Genomic DNA, 25261 nt, shown 5'->3' on the forward strand with positions numbered 1-25261 from the left:
TGACAGTTATGACATAGGCTGTACAACAATAAAAAATGATATTTTGTTCAAAAATCACAAATTAAAACATGGTCGGTTACCTCTCAGCCTCCTGTTGGTAGATGACATTGATAGGTGTGTCCTCCATGGCAGCGCGGCGCGTCACGCGATGCAGGAACACTGTGAACTGCTTGCGGAACAGGTCCGGACCGTGGTTGTGTCGAGCGAAGTTCGTCTGGATGATGGGAGCATTCTTCTTCAGCGTGTCCATGTATGCTCTGGCCTTGCAGTCCTTGATGAGACACTTGAGATACCTACAGAAGAATATAACTCCATGTGAAACACTTAGCTTGGTGTTAATTCCTTCCTCATTATGATGAACAATGGCAATATCCTTAACCCTATGCACTCGAAGGCATTATTTATAATTTGTCCTTGGGCTCGTATGGCCAGCCACCATTTTGTCGGAAGCACAGATTAATTTTTGCAATAATGTTTTCTCAGCTCGTATGTCCAGCTGTAAGATATAATATGTCCATAGCTTGTAAGGCCAGCACCACTGGCCACTAAACATAGCAGTTATTTTCTAATATTCTCTTTGTTTTATAATGAATGGTGAGAGCTAAATCTATCGATCAGTTGTTTTTTTTTTTTTTTTAAGTAATTATTACGTAAAGCAGTAAAATGTTAAATTAGCTTATAATTATTTTCTAAACATTGACTGTGCAAATAAGACGAATAACACACAGTGGGCCTACACGCTGAAATGATAGAAGGGATAGAAACCTAGAAACTTTACTAGAAGACATGTGCTAACTATTCTTGAGTATACATAGGTGTGTATTTAAAAAATGTTTTATTCCGTGAAAAATTTTAAAGACAGAAAAATGTAAAATAGTTTATGTCTGTGTATAACATACCTGTAAATGCCTACTTTATAATATTTTGTTTACATATATTTTTAAAAATATATGTATGAGTTAGATTTCCCAAATGAATGTTTATCTTTAATAAATTTTAGAATTAGTTTTCATTAAACATAATTACTTGCAAATAACGCAGAGGATATTGAAAAATAATTCCGATTTGGGAGGCAAACGACAAATATGGCCGCCAAGCTGACAATGAAAGTAGCGCGACCATGTGTATTGGCCATACGAGTTGCGAGGACAAAGTACGGCAAAACTAATGCAAGCTGTCTACAACTTCGGTGTGGCCAGTGCTGCTGGCCTTTCGAGCGCAAAGGGTTAACATTATAATGACTGTGTCTGTAGAATCAGTGCTTTCTTTTGTGTTGTACCACTTTTGTAAAACAACTACAGTAATATGTAACCTGCTTTGTTAATAACTGCAAATAACAGCAGTTGCTGTGTGTCTGACCTGATGTTCTGGCTAAGTCGGTTGAGTTCGTAGTAGAAACCATTGCCATCATGATAGTTGTTGGCGTCAGGTCTCAGGCCAGGTATCACCTCCGAGGGCCGCAACGGATACCGCTGCTGGTCCTCGTTGTGGTACTGTAAACAAGACATGCGGGAAATCTCATCACTTGTTCCTCTAAAGTTGTTATCTTAGTACTAAATATTACCTAGTGGATTGAAAGTTCAAAAATTACATTAATTAATTACGAGATTTCCTCTACTCTCAATGTGTTCTTCCCCCTCTATCATAATGCTAGAGGTCCTCTAGTTTGTGCATGCATTGTAAAGCATTGAGTGTATTTACAATTCTTGTAATGTCAAATTTCGGGGAGACACAAAATTTCCCTACAAAATCAGTATGATCACAAATCATCCAAAATTCAAAGTATTGAGAATTTAGGTTTCTGTTGTGTGATTTATTATATATAACAAAACTGGAGTAGGTTTCAGCACCGTCAAAAATTGCCACAAGCTCCCATCTCATAGTCACAAAGGATGTAGCCCAGAGGTTTCGTTATATAACTATATTTAGTTCTGGGAACCTAACCAAAACCAGATCTGTGAAAAAACATATTTATTATATATAATAAAACTGGAGGAGGTCTCTGCACCATCAAAAATTACCACAAACTCCCATCTCATAATCACAAAGGATGTAGCCCAGAGGTTTCGTTATAGAACTATATTTAATTCTGGGAACCTACTAACCAAAACAAGATTCATGAAAAATGCATTTATTATAAATGAAGAACAAGTGCTCTTATGGGCTTTACTGAGTCACATCTTCAAAGTAAGATTGTACTCATCACTCAACTAAGACGTTTGTACCATGAACGGATGGTCGGGGTGGGTCCATCCTAGGGGTCTGTGGGTGTGGTTGCTGGCATTGTGTGTGAGGAGTGTGAGTGAGACAAAACTGCATATATATTATCTATTTCAAAAATATTCTTATTATATATTTATAAATTATTTTTATTAGGTATTATAGTTTTTGGTTCTTATTAAAAATGGAAGTTGTAATATTATTTTGCGTTATGATTGTATAATTATATTTTTATTTATTTTTTATTTAGAAGTATTATATTTATAATTTTGTAGTGTTTAGAATAATGTTTAATTTAATGTATTTAGTAAGGTAGATTAGTGTTAATATTAATTTGGTTAATATTTGTTAATAATTATTGATCAAACAGGTTAAGTGTAAGAAAGGGCCATGAGGCCCTAACTTTGTCTGTTTAAATAAACGAATTTTCATTTTCATTTTCATTTCCAAGATACAACGTATCTTCACAACAATTCTATTTACTCGAATTTACTTCAATACTAATTAACCAATGCTTTATTATATACAAGGCTGAGGGATTGTGTAACCAAGAAAAAAAGATGAAGAGTGTTGCAGCTGCTGAAAAAAATCAATGAAGACCTTAAAAGTAGAGGGAACATACTTACTTAATATGTAAATATAGGGGGGATGTAAATATAAATATCGCAATAAATTTTCTGGACATAAGTAAGTACATAAATAGAAAGAGAATTGTTAACATAAAATCTAAGCTCGCCAAATGACCTTGGAGAACCACAACCAGAACTAGACTTTGGACTATACTCGACTTGTCCTTGAATGAACTTAACAAAATTGTGACAGTAATTGTCTAGGGTATATTATAGTGATTAGTATAGTTACGAGGGTAATTCGGAAAGTAAGGTCCGTTTTTTATTAAAACAAACCACAACAGATTTTTTCAAAAAAACTTGTTTTATTTTATTCCTGATATCAATCACTATTTTTTCTACATAATTTCCACTTTTGTTCAAACACTTGTCATCACGATCTACAAGTTTTATAATCCCGGTGTCATAGAAGTCGGCCGCCTGCGACGATTCAAGATCTTTATTGGCCATTAAAAAACATTTTCAGTTACAATAGGCTTCGTCATGAATAAAATACATATTCTCATAACAAACTAAAAACTAATTTGCTTACTACTAATTTAGATACATTAACCAGATGGTATTTTGTAACAGATCAAACATGTTGCACTTCATGTACTCGTCAACAGAATAAAAAACTTTTGTCTTAAGCCAAGTTGAAATCCTTAATTTAAACTTATTAATTCGGTACGTTCTCTTATAGCTAAAAAATGGGTAGTTTATGTGAATAATCTAGTTGTTGAGGAATGGTAACTATTATAAGTCCGAGTTAGTCTTACTTTGAGGAACTACAAGATTATATCGAAACCTAGTGTTATAATCATGTACTAAATCTCAATGAGAGATAAAGGTTTTGATATTTTCTCTAACAAACGACACTAAATTCTGAGATATATAATAAATACAAGCAAAGAGATCCATTATTTTAAAAATTACAAAAAGACTGTCTGCAGTGACTCTTGATTATAAAAGATCCGCCAATTAACCTGGATTGCCTTTTTTTTAGCCACAAGAAAAACTTTTTGGAGGCACCAGAGTTGCCCCATAGACGGTGTACCATAACAAAGGTGTATATGAAACAGTCCAAAGTATGGTCATTAACAATGCTTCAAAATATAACACAGTACTTAAGTTTACGTAGGAGAAAGATTACTCTAGAAAGTTGTTTTTTACAGATACCTTCCACATGTGGCCTCCAGCTAAGTTTACTGTCAAGTACAATCCCCAAGAGCTTAACAGGTTTAATGTATTTATCGTCTAAATTTAAATTATTATTGTATGTAAAAATTATGTTTTGAGTCATTATTTTCATTATAATAAGGTTGTTGGGCTGCAAATACCAATCTTTTTAGCTTGTTGAAGAGCATTTAATTAAATGTACATTAAGTTTTGGCCACACATCTACATTAGAACAAAGAAGAGTTGTATCGTCTGCATAAAGTACAGACTATTAGATGGAAACATGTACACTTGAAAATCATTTCTTAAAGACTAAAAATACAAAAACGGACCGAGTACAAGCAGCCTTGGGGATAACCACCTGCTCTCTTTTACCACCTTCTGATACTCCCTAAACGAAACATGGTTTACAGTTATCCATTTGCATTCTATTTGTTTAGGTAACTTTGAATCCAACCTTTAATTCTTTTGTTTTCTTAACACCATTAAAAATTAAGTTTTTTCAACGACACCCCACCCCAATAGAGTGGAGTAACAACATCAAAAATACCACCCTTTGTTAGATCTATAAATGGTAACCCACCGTCCGTTCTGAGACCCACTAAGAATTGAATTTACTAGACATTCTATAGCCTTAGCAGTAGAGTGAATTTCGGCCCTTGATAATCCAAATTGGTTTTTTGTACAGTAGATTGTGTTTCGGTAAAATACTTGTATATAATTGGTTTAAAACATAATCAGGTATTCTCTTTCCTATTTTGCTAAGGGTTGGTTACACGCCATAGTAATAGGGTCTTATAGTTCTCGGGCTTTTCTTTTTGTCCTTTTTTATCAGCAGCTCCTAGGGCCTGAACTTTACAGTATTGTTAGACCAGTTGGGAAATACACTTATAACAATTTAATATTTGGGTTTATAAGGCAGGTTAATGGGTGATAAGATTTCAAATCGATGACAACTATATTCTTAAAGACAAAATTGGAAAGACCATAAATATCTTCACTCTTCGATACACTTAAGTCAAATTACTGCTGCTCTTACCATTTCACTTAGTATTAAAAGCTTCCCAACTAAAGTTACTTGTAAAACCGTTTTGGATGGCAAGAAGAAAAGTTATTTGCAACAAATATCACAAAAGTAAGGACAGAGTATTGAGTATCAAAGCTTCCAAGGCCCAAGATTAACAGGTTCTTCTTACAAAATGATTTGTCTAAATAATCAGGAGTTACTGGTATCATTACCTGTCTCTACTTTTGGAAATAAAATCCCCCTGCTTCCTTTCTGGCTTATACTGCCATCCAATTATACAGGTTTCTATTATTTTGCTAAGGAGTTCATGATGAGTAAATCATTTGCAGATTTTTTTGCTTTAGTCGATTGCCTAACCCGTTTACTGTATAATAGCTTCTTAAGAATTCTTAAACCTAATCTTATAAATGGTGATTATACTTAAGTGTGACTTTTCCATTTATCATAGGGAAGACAAAAATGGAAAGACCTCATACCCGCTTCACATTTCAGGAGTGTACCATGACAACTGTTTCGGTTCTTTTTGTATTAGCTTTACTAAGAGTTTAACATTGTAAAACAAAAGAAAAGTGGTCAAATTACAGTATATTAAATATATGAGTATGTTCAAAATATTTAAGAACATTTTAAACAGATTTTGCATTTACATCTAAACTATCACTTGTTAAATAAAAATCCCAATCTTCCTTGTCAATATACTGAGAGCATTCCTTAAGATTACTTATTCTATAACAGGTGTAATGTGATAGATTGCCTCATTTATAATCTTAGAACTAATCCATATTCCTGGAGTTGTTAAAACTTTCCAATTTAAATATCAACATAAAATGCCAGCAATTGATCGGACAATAAATATCGGTTGCTTCAATAAGGTAGAATTGGCATAGCTTTTTATGCAATATTTGTGTACATGTTGTCTAGTCAAGGCCTGTGTTTCTAGTTGGTAAAAACTATTTATGGAATATAAATCCCAGTTTGAATCTAAAGCTCTTATTTACAAATAAACTGAAACATTCAGATCACTCTCCCAACTTTATAAATGAGATCCACATTCAGATCTCCAGTTAAAATAAGTATTTACATTTTTAATTAAAATCATTAAAAAAGACATGATAAACTTTATCCAAATAATCAATTCAAAAAGTGTCTAAAAATCAGAGCATGTTTCTAGGGGTTGCTATAATACATATTCATTTATGATCTAATAAATAAGAAAAATAAATCAAGCCAGCTTAATTGCAGAGGCCAGTTCACAAAGAGAATTAAATTTACAGATTTAAGTCAGTAGAAATAGACTTATCAAAACTCTAAAATCTAGAAACTTAAGTCTAGGTTCATACATTTAAAAATTAGGAATGAGCCACCACACACTTAACGGGGAGGTTTTCCTACAGTAATCTAATGACGCTCAGTATCAAATCTCCAATTAGGAACAAATATTGATCATTTCATCCTCATGTAGCCAATGTTCACTCAGACAAACCACATTAGTTTTCAGCCAATGTTCAACTCAGATCTAATATTATGTCTAGCTCAATTAAGTTTATTTCTTAGAGACTGAATATTTAAGATTAGTAATCTAAGACTAGACCCCAGAGTATGTTTTGTTTACCAAATTACACTTAACTCTAGAGGATAGGGTTATAATTGTCATCATAGTTGTGGGTTAAGTAACTGAGTGCTGGACCTTCAGTGGACAGTTATCCTCCCGACCCAGGATTTAGTAGATGGAGACGCTTGTAGAGAACCGGGTATAATTTCAACCGATGTCGACTGTTCTTCCTGATGACATCCAGGTGGAGGGGGTCTACGATAACCCAGTCTTGTTAAACCACTTTAAAAACCCCCCTAGGTGACCGTCGAGTGACACCACTCCATCGACTGGCGTTTCGTTTCTGGGGTTATGTGGGAAACCCATGTCTCGTCACCCGTCCATCAATGTGGTCTAAAGGTTATCACCTTCCTGATGATGATATTGGGATCAAAAATTCAAGAGCAACAGCCATTCTTCTTTGTTTGTGTTCCTCAGTAAGCAGCCTGTGAACCCCACGTGAGCAAAAATTTGCAAAAATCCAAATTTTCAGAAACAAATTTTAAACAATGTGCTCACGTTTGGATATTCTATGCTAATGAAGAAACAGTGAATCGCCGATCTTCACGAATGTTTTCATCAACGGCTTTCACCAAATCTTCGGTGATCACTGACGGTCGTCGACCAGATCGTGGTTCGTCATGGACATATTTCCCGTCCATCTTTAAAACCTATCACCCACTTCCGCAACTTTTCTGCCACTCATTGCATTGGACCGTTACACTTCATGCTAATCCTGTCGATGGAATATCCGCTGCTGAAACGTTCTTTGGCTGTCAAAAACTGTATCACAGACCGTTATTTCACAGTCGGCGGGACGTTCTTTCAAATAGTTTTTAAAAACATTTTAAAAAGCCACAGAAAACGGCAGACTACAACGATTTCACTGCAAATGGCGTCGTTACTGCGCGCAATGCCATGCCGGGAGTCACGGCGCATGCGCATTTCATTGCTCGCTTACTGTTATGTCTGGTTAACGCGAATTCGGACCTTACTTTCCGAATTACCCTCGTATATTTAAGCCCTTTGGATGTGCCAGGCCCATTTTCCAAAAGTAACTACCCAGAAACGCCAAGGGCAATTTACAGCAGTTTTGCAAGCTTTCACTAAATGTATCATAACTTTTTTATTTTTAACAGATATTGATGATTTTTTTACCATTATTTTGCTTTATGAAATGCCCTTGTTCTGTTACGTAAATTTGAGTTGCATAATGTATTTAAACTTATAAAAAGTTAAAAATTAAGAAAAAAAAAATTAAATTTCCAAAAAACATTTTTTTTAGCACAAATAAGTGGTTTAAAAATGAAAATGTATACTGATTTCCCTGTTATATCCTATGTAAACTATATCTAACCCTTAACCTAATTACAAATTTTAAAAGCCTACCTTATTTAGAAGTCCAGTTATGATTTTTTTTTCACTAAATGTGACCACGGGCACAGTTTTTAGGTAATTTGCATGGACGTTGTATGTATATGCGTTACACTATATTCACAAATCAATATTTGACACTATACCAATCGGTACTTGGGATTATACCAACCACACACTATGAAGAACACAAAAATATAAATTTATAAGATATATTTTATATAAACAAAACATTGTAGAACGAAAAAACAACTTTTTAATTACAAAATTACTACATACAAAGATTTAGCATTGTTTAATGAGGTCAGATTCGCTTAAACTTTTTTCAATGAACTTAGAACATTATAAAACGATGTATTTGAGTAACGTAACTAACATTCCAAACAATCAATAAAAAAGCATTTTCCAGGTATTGTGATCGGTATTGGTGGTTCGCTGTTATCTCTATCTTTCTCGAGAATCCCGATTACGGCAGAGCCGCGCCGGCATCACATGATTTATTTAAGTTTTTTTGCACGGTACATAATTGGGCATTTCGCATTACAATTCAATTTATATTTCTGATCAGCCCCTCTAGAATTATATTTACTGATAGATACTAATCTCGAGGGATGTTTTATCATTCGTTGACATCAGCGCGAGCTTCGGGAAGCACCTTCGTGCCGGAGGCACTCGCATTTTGGGTGGAGGAGTTTGATCAAGAATAATGACAAGTTTTGTGTGTGTGTTTTTTTTTCAATTAAAGAGTTTTAGTTTTTATTTGGTAATGTTTGTTTTTGTTGAATTTTTGTGTTTGGAGAAATGTAGGGGTAAAATACGAAAGTACAACACAAAGCGGAGGACAACGGGCGGTGGCGAGACTCTGCAATCACGTTATTCTACTACTACACCGCTCGAACTTTGACCTCTGTCTGAGGATGGGGAAGGGGTTTGCGATAAGGACAATTCCCCTGTTTTATACTGACGAAATATTGTTCTACGCTAATCTAGTAATCAGTAGAAGCTAAATGTCAACTGTCTGAGGATGGGGAGGGGTTTGCGATAAGACAGTTCCTGTTTTTATATCGACGAAAATATTGTTTTACATAGAATATATTAATCAGTTGAAGCTAAATGTCAAAAATAACGATTCATGTCTGGGTGTAGTCTGTATAATCCCAAAGTACCAATGTATCTAATAAAAGGGGCATAATAAAAATGCCCTAACAACAAAAGTAATGAGAGAATTACAAACGTAAACAACGCATAGCAACACGAACGTAACCTCAATCTCGACCAAATCAATTCAACAGCTGCGTAGCTCAAATACGAACCAAACAAACAGTCCATAAAAACGAATTAACTACTTTTTGGTTGCAAAGCAACTAATCGACTATCGATTAGTCAAAATTTCGCGGCAATAAGATAAACTATACAGAAAATTACAGCGTGAAAAACGTGACGTACCTATATTACGGCCGTTGGCGATTTTCAGTTGAGTAGCCGACGGCCGTATATACCGGTACGTTGGCATCCAAAGGGTTAATAATTGTATTTGTAACTTTTGAAAGTGTTTTTATAATGTGCCCAAAATAAAGAGGTGTATAGTCATAATATGAGGCATATATATATATATATATATATATATATATATATATATATATAATATGGAATGAAATATGGAATGATATTTCATTATATAACTCACATAGTCCCCGGCAGCAACATCCACCTCAGAAGACAAATTTGTGTCTACAGGTTCCTGAAACAAAATAGTGAATGCATTATAATAGAAGCAGAATAATTACTGTACGCCGGAAAAGATATAGTTCAATAATAGGCACGTCCTAACAAGTGATAAGATAGGACTCTAAGCGGAATGAACAATTGTGTTTCTAGAAAAACCGCAACTTGACATTTTGTTGTTAGTTTCCAGTTGTTCCAAGAACGATGAAACTAGGAACTACAATAATATATTTATTTTCATTCTGAGGTGCAACTAAACATGAGGTTTTGTAAATGTTATCTCTAGTTAGATAATAAACATTGAAAAATCCACAAATAGATTTATGTTGAGCAATAGAGAATCTGAACTTTGTACCGTAGTTGTAATTATTATGCTGAATCGCGGTAGGAAGTAGGCTCTTTTGTTAACTAGACGCTGTGCGTGGACATTGTTTGTTGGTTCGAGACAAGTAAATCAGCTGATCGAGATGTCTACGGTGATACGTTCCCGAGCCGGTTGGCTTGAGAGAGGGGGAGCAGTGTTGGAGTATCGACGACAGGGTGCAGACGTCCAGTTGAGAAGCAGTAGTTCTTCCTCTAATCCTCTAGTTTGGGATATAGAGTAATTCCTTTTTATCGGGTGTAATTTAAATCAAGTTATTAATTTTCTTTAGTGCGTATTAGTTTCCTATCAGCCTCCATAGTCTTCAAAGTAGTAAGTCCCGTGCCAGCGTTTAGTTAATATCTTTTATTTTTATACTGTTGTGATTAAATTTCTAAAGTTTCCCATATTACAGAGTCTGTGAATTAATTCAATTTCTGAAGTATTGTCAATTAGACTGTGATCGTAAAGTTAATATCAAGTTTTGTGTTATTTTGATTTTGAATATTTTGAGAAGAGAACTTTTTATTTTATTTTGTTAATTTAAACCATTTTTGGAGAAGTATACATTTTTAGTTTCATTTTAATTTTAATTCTTTTTTTTTTTTAACAGACTCTTAATTAGATTTGACCGATTGTAAAAGTAAAGTAAAGTAAAGTAAAAAGTAAAAAAAAAATTGATTGTGAGAAGTTTTTGAAGAAAATCAAATCTAAAGTTTATAAACTTTGTTAAATTTTTTGGGTGAACTTTAATTCGGAATAAATCAAGTATTTCCGAAAAGTGGTTTTGATTTATAAAGTATTAGCTCCAAAGTAATATAATATATGTACTATAATAACGGTACAACTTACTCATTTTAATTTAGTTCATATTTTGGTATTTAGTAGATCCAAATTACTTACTCAACGTCAGATTACTATAACGTATAAGTAGCATAACATCTGGAAGGACAAAATAAGCTTTGAAAACGTCGGCTTGATGCTAAATTACGAATTAGAGTTGTACTGGACTCAACTTCAAATATCTTATAGTCTCAGCAAATTGTACCATTATTTAGTCATATTTTATATAATACATATTTTCACAACCCTGTTACTCTTTACTGGTTAATATAAGTTACATCCGATGTTCTTGGAACTAAATTCTTTGTGCATTAATAACCTAATTGGGACGTGTATTATTTTTCTCTCGTGAACTTTGTAGCTGCCATTCCTGCTGCCAAGCAACACCTCACTTGCTTTGTCCGCGAGTTTAACTTCGAGTATCTGAGTTTGATTTTAACTATGAGTACAACTTCGAGTGCTTCCAGCATTCATTTTTAGACTTTTAGTCTAATAATCTTCACTTTTTCTGACTACAGCTGCAATGTTGAGCCAAGATGCTGACGTCCGCGGTTGTGAGTCAACATCAATGTGAAGGGAAGTCAATTTTAAGTTTTAATAATTATCAAGTTCTTATTCAAAATTTCCCATAGAACGATGGAACAATTAGGCCCACCCCCATGATATCATTTAGTTCATTATCACTCTATTTGGCAGCAACGTGTTGCTCAATTTGGATACTGTCTTTTTGAATAAAGGTAACGCAAATTAAGAGTTGTTAATTGGTTATATGTGACATTAATTTGGATATTCGGGTTTACAGATAAAAAAATAATTAATTTTCAGGATATGTTAAGATCTCATAAACGTGTATTGTTTTAAACAAAAACCCAACTCGATTAAATGCGCTATCTTGACTAACATTATTACAATACAAATAATGAGAATATTCATGTGGAAATAATTCAGCCACAGATCTCTGCCGATCATTTGGAATTATAAAGAGATCATTGTAGAATGGATGTTAAATTGAAAATCAATAGCCAGGAAATTAAAAAATGTAAGTTGCAGAGGAGCCCGCAAATCAACAGTAAGTACTTTGTAGACTTTGAATATAATTATTCTGTAAATACGATTTGTTATAAGTTTAGGTTAAGGTGAATAGATTGGCTTGGGAACTGTCAAAGTTTTGTTGTTGTTGACAGGCTTTTCAATTTTTGCTTGGAGGGGCTGGTCTCTTGATTCTTTAATACCATGTCTGTCCTATATATAAATTAAGAAAGATGGAGCAATCGCGTGAAAAACCTCAGTGATTTTCGGATCTGTTAAAAAAACTGGTTTACACTCATAAAATGTAAAAAATATTAAAAAATCTAATTTTACTTTATTTTGGACTAATCTATAACCAATCACGTGTACAAAGGAGGTATGCTAGATTTAAAAAGAAAATGTATAGGTATGAAAATTAGAATAGGCAAATGGTTGAGAGCAATGATCAGTTTTTTAGATAACTAGAACTTCTGGTACACAAGTGTAAGGCAGCTTGGAAGGTCATTAAAGTTCAGAAATGGGGAGGTGAGAGCAGCAAACCAAAAACATAGTTTTCCTTTCTTCTGCTGAGAGAATTTTGAAGCCGATGTACTTTTGTAAATATTTGTGTAATGTATATGTTATACAAAATTTCTCGAAAGAACCAGCCAATATTGTTAAATGTAGACAAAATGCTGATAAACCACACATTGCTTTAGGACGCATTGTGACCGATAATTTAAATGGAATGATGTAACTCTGATAACATGATGTAGAAAGATGTATAAAAAACTGCAGTCGTATCAAGTCCGAGAGATTTTTTATGGTTTTATCTCTGCGCAAACTATGTATTAAAGCATTGTTACAGTGTTTTGCTTATGTTCTTCTGGTCCTATTGATAAACCGTGGATAGCAGTTTTTTTGAGGGAATCTGATCCTAATTGTCTGAAAGAGTATACCATTCCATTACTGTTTTTAAGAAAGGTAGTTATTTACTCTCAAAATTACTTTGATTCGTCAATATCACTAGTCCCTGTATGTCAAAAGTTGTTGAAGTATAATTAAGGAACAACTCAATAAGTACTTTGAAAATAATATAGATTTCTATCATCAAGTCAATATGGTTTTTGGAAGGGTCTATCTATAACCTCAAAGCTATAGACAATATTGTGTCCTATGTATTTCAGGATTCGAAGGAAAAAAATTATACTCATGCAACCTTGTTGGGACACTAAGTAAAGCGTTAGACATTGTTGTTCACGATATTCTTATGACAAAACTGAATTTTACGGTTTCTGCAAAATGAGCTAACTCTATTAAGAGTCGTACTTGATGGATAGAATATCAAATGGTTAAAATGGTGACAACAATCAGCCTGCATAAAAGTATTAAACCGGGGTTCCCAGGGCTCCGTACTTGGGCCCATTTCTTTTTATTATTTTTTACAAATGACCGTCCAAAGTTTTGTCATTATTCCCCCATAGTGTTTTTTTTTTAATTGTGCTTTATATGCTGATGACACAACACTTGTTAAATGCAGGAAAAGATCTTAATATATTAACGAAGACAGTGAAACCACATTTTAAAGAAGTCTTGCCATTATGGCTTGAAATAATAATTATACTTAATAAAATAAGACTGATGAAAGACTTGTTTTTTGGGCTTAAAAACACTCGAAATAGATCTGTTAGAAACTCCGTAGGAATAAATCTAGACTGCAAGCTTGTTGGAATGGAACATACAAATCAATTGTGTAAAAAATTGGTAAAGTTCTTTTCTTATTAAGGAAACTAAAAACATGTCTAGTAGGGAACTTATTTTAAATGCTTACTATCTTTTTTTCCTGTCACGCGATTATACGGTACAAACTCTTGCAGGGGAAAACTCCTCTGGGGCTCAACAGGTTTTATATGGCAAAAGAGGCGTTAGAATGTATAGTGGGGAATTGGGACAAGAATCATGTAGCACCGCCATTTTATGTGATCTGAGTATTTTCTTAAAAAAAAAAAAAAAAAAAAAAAAAAAAAAAAAAAAAAAAAAAAAAAAAAATAAAAAAAAAAAAAAAAAAAAAAAAAAAAAAATAAAAAAAAAAAAAAAAAAAAAAAAAAAATAAAAAAAAAAAAAAAAAAAAAAAAAAAAAAAAAAAAAAAAAAAAAAAAAAAAAAAAAAAAAAAAAAAAAAAAAAAAAAAAAAAAAAAAAAAAAAACGTTACCCTGTGTGTTCATGTTTCAATCAATTATGTATGTTAAAGACCATTATGCAGAATTTAATTTACGAAGCATGTAAACATGTATATTACACCAGAAGATAAAAACTTATTGATGAAGAATTTGTACGTCTAAGTAAGACAAAAAGTAATTAATACATATTGGAATAAAGCTTTTTAACAAATTACCCCTTTAAATGTAAAGTCTTTGTCTGTAAATAGTTTTAAATTAGTTTCTTAAGAAATGGTTTTTAAAAAAGCTTTTTATAGTTTAGACGAATTCAACAATGTTTCATAAGATGACATAATATTTTAGGTGTAATATTTTTATATCATAATTTATTTCTCATATTTTGTAATTTTGTATTATTTTGTTATTGTATTACTAGGTATTTATTGATTGTTAATTTTTATTAATTGTTATGTTTTGTTATATTGCTATTTTGTTAATTGTTTATATATTGTTAATTGTTATATTTAGATTAAGACTTAAGACCAACATTGACAAACACAAGCACTCCTTACATAAATTCTTCACTGAAGTCAAATGTCTGCTATTTTATTGGTATCATGTGCTACCATTTAATTGACTCTAATGGCCAAAGCCAATTGTAAACATATGTTATTTAACGGCAATAAACGAATTGGAATTGAATTGAATTGAATTGAATTTTACATTATTTTATTTTGAACATCTAGAAGCGGTGCTTTTATGTTTATTTGCCACAATTAAAAATATAAGTAAACTCTGCAAATCGATTATTCATTACTACGACCTCAGCGGTATCCAACCCGTGTTTTGTCCATTTGGTACACAGTAAAAAAATATTAGGTAGATTTCTCACTCACGTCAGGATCGATGGTGAGTTCAGGCATCTGTCTCTGCTTGTACGGTCGTTTGCGCGGCGTTGGTGTCTCAGCGATGTGACACAGTGCTACCTGCTCTCTGCAAAAACATCTTACATCAGTAGAGAATTGATATACATTTACTGGAATGAAATTCCCTGAATATCAGACCAAACTCTAGGAATTTCTAGAGACACTGACAAAAGAGTATAAATATAATTAGATGGAAAGCAACAACTATTCTCACGCTTTAAGTCATAATAGTAAAGTTCACAAACTGTCTGGAAAAAATGAAAACATATTGGCACTCACAATATAGCAAAGAATGAATATTATAAAATATATTATATATATATATATATATATATATACATATATATATATTATATATATATATATATATATATATATATATACATATATATATATTATATATATATATATATATTATATATATATATATATATATATATATATACATATATATATATATACATATATATATATTTGTTGACACAATATTCAGTGTTTGTAACTTGGACATAAAAAACAAAGCTACTATTAGACGATAGCTAATTTTTTAACTAAAACTTTAACTTTCCCTTCCAATTCTTTAACTAAATATGTTTCTTCAAAAAACTTTTCTTATAAACTGGTAACTCATTAAATCTGTTAGCAGCTATCTTCGTAAAAGCTCTGTTCAGAAAATACACATCAGACTTGCGGAAATGCAAATAAATAAATACAAAACTGTAAGCAAACTATTATTTTTTTAATACGATAATTGTTAATTGGGTTATACATTAACGGCTTTAAAATCACAAAGCACAACAAAAATATGTTCCAGTGATTGGTAGTTTGCGCATTGTCAATCAGCGGTCGTTTGCAAATAGATGCAGCAGACTCACGGTGATGTCTGGATGTAAATATAGAAAATACTAATCGTAAACAAAACATTATTTACAGAAGTATGATAATTTATCAGTGGACTTTTATATTTACGGTTTTAAAAACACAAAGCACAGCAAAAACATCTTTCAGCATTCAGTAATTAGTGTCCTGTGATAATTAATTACGGCAGATTCGATTGTGAATCAAAAATTTTGCTGAAGATTCGGTGCATTCAAAATTAAACATTCCACTTCAGTGATTCACAACTTTTAACCAAGACATTAAAAGATCCTTCCTTATTTAAATTTGAGATTTTCAACAAAAAGATGAAATATTTTCGGTGACAACAGCTTTTAAGGAATTTCCGAGATATTTTTAAAATTGCTTGATTTCCCTGAGTTTTCCAAAGTTAACAAAATTTCAGGTTTTGCTGAGCATATGCACACCCCTGAAATATGTACACTTAAGTTAAATATATATATATATATATATATATATATATATATATATATATATATATATATATATATATATATATATATATATAAATTTAAGTGTTGATCTCTTAAGTCAAATTAAAGTATATTAACGAATACTTCTAAACATTAACTTTAAAAACATTCTCTTTCTGAAAATAACACTTTGTCTGTATATTTCCAATAACGATTTAATAATATCAGCTCTTATTTAGAATAACAGCAACAATTAATGCATCAACCAAATTACCAAGTTACATTTTAAAACGATTTAATCATTGGCTAATAGACTAGGTATGCTCAAATCGTTAAGTAAAAATGCAACACAAATGCTTAGATATACAGCTGACCGAGCAAGAGCTCTTCTTTGCTCTTGCGGATAGTAATTGTACTTATTTATGGTTTTATGCCAGACATTACAAAAACTTATCAAAATAATCTTGTTTTGATATATATGTACTATTTTAAACCAATGAATTTTCTCATAAAAAAGATGTTGACTTTTGTTAAGAGTTGCCTAACTTCACGTACCCGCCATTCTCGTCCGTGTAGATGACCTGTATAGGTGTGTTATCTGCACTAACTAACTGCCCATCTGGGTCTAGCAGCATGGTGATCTCGGAGGAATCAGGTTCGTGGTTGTGGTATGAGCATTGTTTATTCAGCATGATGGAGGACTCTTCTTCTAGATGCATGCTAGCCCGAGCCTTGCAGGTAGGCTCTATACACTTCAGGTACCTGCCAAAAGAAACATTGTCTTGTAGAACAAATTATCAAAAGACCACTCTAATTGACTTGAAAATTTCAAGGACTTTCATTAACCTTTTAAGTGCCAAGCACTTTTGAGGGAGTGGCGCTTTCAGTGGCTAAAGCATTTATGACAGGTCACCTCTCTCAGTGCCAAGCACTCTTTTGGTGTTTGTGTAGTGTACAGCTAAATAATTCACAACTTAAAAAAATAAACATAATGAGCTGATGTGTTTTTATTATTTAGGGGGAAAAGTAGGCTATAAATTTATCTATAAAACATATTATATTTATCTGGATTATAAAAAATGTTTAAGTATAAAAATACAAACAAAATATTAAATTTTGTAACTACAAAATGTTTTTACAGTAAACAATTTTTTAATTTTTTTATCTTAATTTATTTGTATGCATCTTTTTTATTGTTCCTTATATACGTAGGAACAAAAATATCAAACTTCAAAAAATTAAGTATTTGAATAACTGAGTTTTGATTTTTTAAGTTTGGTATTTGTGTAGTGTTCCACAACATAATTTACAAATTAAAAAAAAATAAACACAATGTGATGATTTTTTATTTATTGTGTCGAGGGAAAAGTAGAATGTGACTTTTAATATTTATTTGGATGATAAAATCTGTTGAAATTTTTAAATTAAAATTTTATACACAAACATTTCTATAACACATTTGTGTGCAACTTTTCCATTGTTTCACATGTAAGTAGTAACAAGTATAACATGCTGTTTCAAAGTAAGTATCTGTAATATTGAGTGTGACTTTTCTTATATATTAGTGCAAAATATTGAAAATCTGCACTCACATAACAGGTGTCTCATATTAGGCAAATAGGTTTAACTAGTTGTATAAAAATCAAATCAAGATATATAATCTATGTTTATTTGATTTATTATGTATAAAATGAGACTAAGTACAATCCCATATCTCAAAATTTAGTAACAGAATAAATAATATTTGAGAAACCAATCTAGTCGGCCCTCATCACTTTTAGGAAATACCCGCAGGCCGATCACATCAGCTGTTGGCACTCAAAGGGTTAACAGAATATTTAATCAACCTTTGAAATTAGAAATGCACTGAAGGCACTTGATACCTTTGATTCAAAAGTTCGTTTGATTCAAAAGCAGTCTGGGAATGCAAGAATGCTGTGGTAGAACTGCCTAAGAGAAATAGAGTAACACTCATTTGGATGCCGGACCATGAGGGCATTCATGGTAATGAAAAAGCAGATACCCTCGCCAAAAAGGGAGTGGAGTCCATTATGGTGGGCACAGAGCCGGATTGCGGGATAGCTTTCTCCTACAGCAAAGCTCTTGTAAAAGATTAGGAAAAGAGGATACTTTAATTGGAGTAGGACCTCAGGATTAAGACAATCAAAATGTTTATCTCTCTTTATGCTAAAGGGTGGGCATCTCTCCTAGATCAGAGTAAGAAGGATATAAGAATGATAATTTAGGGATGCTGACAGGACATGGCCCTCTTAGAAAACACCTTATGAAGGTGGGCCTAAGCCAGGCTGATGAATGCAGACTCTGCGGAGAAGCGGAGGAATCAGCGGAGCACAAAAGGTCAACTGTCCTGCCATATCTACAATTTGGAAAAGATTCCTAGGAGCATATCTCCTCAGCCCCAAAGACATTAGAGAAAAGGAGCCCTGATCGGCCTCTGTAAAAGTCTCAGATTCTGAGAACATAAATAAGTAAGGGAGGTTCAAAGATCCTTTTTAGGACTAAGTGCGGGGACAATCGTCTATTTCTCTCAGAAAAAAAATAATAAACCTGGAAATGGCACGTGCCACATACTAAGTTTACTACTAACTTACCTAACGAGGCTGCGTATGGTGGTCTGCTGATAGCAGTAACCTTTGTCGTCGTAGAATGTCGGTTTCTGAGTCGTCGATGTCTTGACAGGCGGCTGGTGGTACAAGTACACTGTATTGCTGTCTTCTAAGCTCTCCTGTCACATCACATTATTAATATACAGGGTGTAAAAAAAGCCCCGCACTGGCTTGTTAACTCCTGAACGATTAAGGTAAAGCAATAAAACTTGGTACATCATTAATGCAGCTATAAATCTACTTTTTGAAGTGACTACAATTTTTGTTGTCATATCAAGGTGATGGCCCACAAGGAGTCAGAAGAAAATCTTAAATGAGAGCATAGATCGAGTAGTACATCAAATTAAAAATCTTTATTAGTAGAGTACAATGTCGCAAATTCGACTTTAAAGGGTTCACTCTTTAAAAAATTATGCTGTTTTAAAGTTTGAAACATTTACAATATAGGTCCTGTTCTACATGGTTTAATATTCTTGTCTAATAAGTGTTGTTCTTGTGTTTAATAAGTTGTAAAAGTTAAACATCCAACGGAGAATGGTCTACAAGGAGTTTTTACCGTAAAGCTTAGCTCAAGACGTACATCATTAAAAAGGAGTTTTTAGCAGAGATGAATGCTAAAGGGAAAAAACCTGGTATCAGTTATTATAATATAAAATTCTTATTTTTAGGTTGGGCTTTGGACTTTACTTGATGTACATCTTACATTACACTTTAAAACAATGTACATCTTGAGCTATATGCCACGTATAGAGAAAAATATTTTCTCTACTAGGTCACTCTTTCCAGGACAAATACAATAAATTCCTATTTGAATGAAACCAAAAACATTAAAATAAAAATAAAAATTGAGATCAAAGCATAACGACAGGACTAACTGAAATAAAGGTAGAATAAATTCTAATGAAGTGAACTTACAAAGGTCTGTTGTTCCTCAGCTCCTTCTTGCGCAGTTTGTACAACATCCTTTTCCTGCATTCAGAGAAAGGATTACTACACATTTGATTTAAATTTCAGTTATTCCTAATCACAACTACAAACAGTGAACAAAATAATTCAGCAAACTATTGGCCTATCTCTATCATTCCAATTTTGACTAAAATCATGGAAAATATCTTTCAACAGGTGAATAATTATTTAAATACAGTAATTCATTCCGTATTCTCTAAATTAAAATTTTGCTCCACTACTGATACCACAAACACAAGATATCCACATAAAAGTAAGTTTTTTACATGATTTTTCTTAAAAAATAAATTTAATACATTTGGAAAAATACTACATTTCAACAAGAATAACATATTCAAAAACCCAATCATGGATCTATAACTTTAAAAGAAAATAAGAGTTACTATTACAGTATAAAAAAAAAAAAAATACACTATGGTGGTTTAATATTAATTTGTACCGTACTTGTAATGTGCAAAGTAGAATGCACAATATGAAGGTAAATAATACTGTCTATTACTTACAATTGAGACGTTTTCTTGTTTCATTTTTACCTCAGATTGTTCCTACACAGACAGAAGACAATTTATATAGAAAATTTATTCAATATAATAATCAAACTTATTCCACACCACTTTCCTTTTATTCTTCCAAATGTAATGTGAAAAATGTTAGTTTTATTTGATTTCACTCTAAACTTTATATAAGTATTAAAAAATGTAGCCAAATATATTCTAGCTGAATAACATATTCAAAAACTCAAACATGGATCCAAAACTTTAAAATAAAATAAAATTAACAAAGAAAAAAAATTATATTTAAAGCAGTTTGGCTTATCAACAGTGTGGAAAACAGATTTGTGTAAAAAAACCCTGAACTAGAGTATTTATACACATGTTACAGCTACAACACTCTGGAGATCAATTCAAGAATTATCGCATAAGCACATGGTGAAGTTTTACCTGAACGTTAAAAATAGAACGTTGTTGTTTTCAATTTTTGTTTATGATATTATTTTGATTATGGTTCAGTAGGTATGGCAGGAATTATTTGTAGTAATGATAAGGACTTTTGATCAATTTTAAATTTGTCCAGATACTTTGTTGTAAGTTAGGCGCTCAGCAGTTTGTAACTTTTCTTAGAATTACGGTGTTGTGATGTGGACTCAATATATTAACCACGATCTGACGTAACGAATCAGAAGATTCTGGCAGCAGTTTCATAAATAAAGATATTGCCAAGGTTGATTGTGGTAGACAATAAACACGTTACATGTATGTTGTCAGGGAGCAGCTCTGTGCACAGCACTTAAACACGGCAGTACCGGGGGACAGGAACGTTGAAAACTCGGCACAAAGGGTTAAACCGATTAAAAAAACCAATTTATCAAATAATAATGGTACGTTTTGAAAGACGTTATGACGTTACTCAGTCTTTACCTCTATAACATACATTCAAATTAGTTCATTTCCTAATAATAACAAAAATCAAAATCATATGTTTTAATTAAAATTGATATTTTTATGATATGTTTAAATTGAGGATTTTAGTTTTGTTTATTCACTGTTGTTAGGTAAGCTAATACAGGATCCACCAATGAAATTACTTGTCGAATGGCCGATCAACATGGACTTCTCAACATTGCTTGTCAAACACGTTCAACATTTTCAAGGATTCGAACTGTTTTGACACTATCACCTATTTTTTTAAACATCAATCCAGTTAGCTCTAGGTTGTTTACCCATGTGTTAATCGCGGTATCGGACGGAACAGGTTGGTTGCGCTGTATGTTGAAATGCTGTCAAAAGTCACAACACGTTTGCACTAAACTCTCGCCATTTTGATAGTAGGCTTTAACTGCGTAATTGCGATGCTCACAAGTCCAATGCTTCATTTTAAACTAAATGGCAAGACAAATGGGTTCGAACAGGTCAGTGAATTTGTTCCCCACTACTTCACCACACACATTATAAGCCTGACCTCAAATCTTCCTGTCTCATTGGTGGACCCTGTACTTACTTTTCAATTCGTAAATATAAGTAAGTATAATTTGTTAACTAATGTATGTCTTATTTTGTATTGAATTATTATTAGAATGTGTTTAAATACTTGAGGCAGTATATCATATAAGAATTGAAAATTAAAAGATCAACATCACCTAATAGTGTTCACATCCTAACTCCCACTGTGGACAAGAAACAGGCTAACATAACGTATTATTTGTGTTGCACCCTAATTATATAAGTATCTCATATAAATACATATACCTTTATTATCAGCATTTACCAGTTATAACCAGTTATACCAGTGTACCCTATTAACTACTTCAAAAAAATCATTCCAACTTTGTTTTCAGTTCTTTCTCCTCACCATAGGAAATGGGTGACAAAAAGAACATAGAGAGAGATTTGTAAACCTATCTGTCTCTTGCAATCTATCTGTCTCTTGAAATCTATCTGTCTCTTGTAATCTATCTGTCTCTTGAAATCTATCTGTCTCTTGAAATCTATCTGTCTCTTGTAATCTATCTGTCTCTTGTAATCTATCTGTCTCTTGAAATCTATTTGTCTCTTGCAACCTATCTGTCTCTTGAAATTCTATCTGTCTCTTGTAATCTATCTGTCTCTTGCAACCTATCTGTCTCTTGTAATCTATCTGTCTCTTGCAATCTATCTGTCTCTTGAAATCTATCTGTCTCTTGTAATCTATCTGTCTCTTGAAATCTATTTGTCTCTTGCCAATCTATCTGTCTCTTGCAAAACCTATCTTTCTCTTGAAATCTATCTGTCTCTTGCAATCTACCTGTCTCTTGCAACCTATCTTTCTCTTGAAATCTATCTGTCTCTTGTAATCTATCTGTCTCTTGCAATCTATCTGTTTCTTGCAACCTACCTGTCTCTTGAAATCTATCTGTCTCTTGTAATCTATCCGTCTCTTGCAATCTATCTGTCTCTTGCAACCTATCTGTCTCAAATCAAATCAAATCAAATTATTTTTATTGTTGAAGACATTTTACATGCATAACAATCGTCTAGTGTACATTGAAAATGAACTAGCCTAGTTTCTAAAATAACTAAAGGTCCTTATCAATTAGAAAACAATTAGTACTATAATATTCCTTTTCAGATAACAAGCACTTTATCTTCCTCCTAAATGATATTGAAGTGTTGGCCTCCTTGAACCCAGATGGCAAGTTATTGAAAAATTTTATGCAAGAGTAAAGGGTTTGTTTTTCAAAGAATGTTGTTGAATGTTTTGGAAGAGTTAAGGAATTTGTACCGCGGAGAGATTATAATTTGACTGTTGTACTGGGAAAAAGGTGTTTGTTTTTAAAGACAAATGTCAAACATTCCAGTATATATAGACTAGGAAACGTCAACAATTTATTTTGTCTAAAAAATCCTCTACATGACTGAGAACGATTTGAGTCCACATATCACTCTTATGGCTTTCTTCTGGAGGGTAAACAAGGCTTTAGTCTTAGTGGATTCATGACCCCATATGACGATCAAGCCATAACTCATGTAAGTGTAGAAGCACCCATAGTAAGCTGTCAGCAAAACATCTTTACTAGAAAAAAGCAGCCAATCTTCGTAAGATGAACAGGACTGCTGCTTAATTTTTTAATTACTTTGTCGATGTGATTGTGAAAGGACAAATTACAATCAATTACCAGACCCAGAAAATCAGCGCTGGGACTAGGACTAAGACGAAAGTTGCCAATGACTATATCAGAAGAGTTTGCATCTGTTCGAGACGATCTTAAATAGAATTCAACAAGTTTTGTCTTCTTTACATTTACATGAAGTTGGTTTTTTCCAGCCATTGTAACAAAGAACTACTCTGAATAAATATATCAGTTTCTAGTCGCTCTCTGTTTCCATTGGAAATGCTGAAGGATGTGTCATCAGCAAAAAGATATAAGTTACCCATATTTACAGCTGTAGGGATATCATTCACAAATAAGAGAAAAAGTATAGGTCCGAGAACGGAACCCTGTGGCACACCTGTCAAAGTAGACAACTCCTTCGACTCGTATGTGCCCAGGCAATCCGAAACTGTCAATATATGGAACAGCCACCACTTGTTTTCGGTTGAGCACAAAAGATGAAACCCAATCATATAGCCTTGCCTCTAATACCGACCTGTCGGACTTTTTCAAGTAACAAATTGTGAGGTACTACATCGAACGCCTTACTTTGGTCCAAAAACAGAGCAAAGGTGTACCTGTGATCATCAAGCGAAGAAACAATCTCTGATACAAAATTAAAATATTGCATCTGTAGTAGAAACACCCTTTCTAACCCAAATTGTTGGTGATAGACCACCTTGTTCAATTCAAGGAAAGATTCAAGACGGATAAGAAAGAGCCTTTCCAAGACCTTAGAAAATGTGGAGAGGCAACCTTATCTGTCTCTTGTAATCTATCTGTCTCTTGCAATCTATCTGTCTCTTGCAACCTACCTGTCTCTTGAAATCTATCCGTCTCTTGTAATCTATCTGTCTCTTGAAATCTATTTGTCTCTTGCAATCTATCTGTCTCTTGAAACCTATCTTTCTCTTGAAATCTATCTGTCTCTTGCAATCTACCTGTCTCTTGCAACCTATCTTTCTCTTGAAATCTATCTGTCTCTTGTAATCTATCTGTCTCTTGCAATCTATCGTTTCTTGCAACCCTACCTGTCTCTTGAAATCTATCTGTCTCTTGTAATCTATCCGTCTCTTGCAATCTATCTGTCTCTTGCAACCTATCTGTCTCTTGTAATCTATCTGTCTCTTGCAATCTATCTGTCTTTTGCAACCTACCTGTCTCTTGTAATCTATCTGTCTCTTGCAATCTATCTGTCTCTTGCAACTATCTTTCTCTTGTAATCTATCTGTCTCTTGCAATCTATCTGTTTCTTGCAACCTATCCGTCTCTTCAAGTTGATAACAATGAACATTTAAGTTTAATCTCTCTCAAAGTTTAATGTAGTGCCCAGTAAGTACAAAATACTATTCAAAATTTTTAACACTTGAAGAAGAAGAGGAGGAGGAGGTATATACTTCCAATCGATAAAGGTACGCCTGATGTTATTCACAACCTGCCGAAAATCTAATACCAAAAACTGGTTTGGTTTGCCTTAAATTTCACTGTTCTTGAAATGTATATACACAATAGTTATATAAATAGTTTGTGTAACATTTAAGTTTTTATCTAAACTTCTTGTTCATTCTCTTTTAGATTGCATACTACAAATAAAATGAATTTATACTAAAATCTTTGTGTTTATAGGGTGATTAATGAATTTAATTTAATGTGAGCATTTAGCACTAATAAAGTGTCAAGAAAATATAAAAGTAAACAGAATTTTTAAA

At 32.8% G+C, this 25261-nt stretch overlaps 1 protein-coding gene across 1 annotated transcript in view; it reads right to left on the reverse strand.

The window, feature by feature from the left end:
• The window catches only part of LOC124366306, a 42389-nt gene that overhangs the window by 5613 nt on the left and 11515 nt on the right, over positions 1–25261 (reverse strand). Inside the window, exons 10-17 of the mRNA XM_046822747.1 lie at positions 20428–20469; positions 19874–19927; positions 18944–19077; positions 16887–17093; positions 14992–15088; positions 9687–9740; positions 1360–1493; positions 81–293 (exon numbers count right to left, since the gene is read on the reverse strand). Of these exons, the coding sequence (XP_046678703.1) occupies positions 81–293; positions 1360–1493; positions 9687–9740; positions 14992–15088; positions 16887–17093; positions 18944–19077; positions 19874–19927; positions 20428–20469 (935 nt within the window). The remainder of the gene's footprint in view (positions 1–80; positions 294–1359; positions 1494–9686; positions 9741–14991; positions 15089–16886; positions 17094–18943; positions 19078–19873; positions 19928–20427; positions 20470–25261) is intronic.

This window comes from Homalodisca vitripennis, chromosome 7 (assembly GCF_021130785.1).
Source record: "Homalodisca vitripennis isolate AUS2020 chromosome 7, UT_GWSS_2.1, whole genome shotgun sequence".
NCBI classification, from domain to species: Eukaryota; Metazoa; Arthropoda; class Insecta; order Hemiptera; family Cicadellidae; genus Homalodisca; species Homalodisca vitripennis.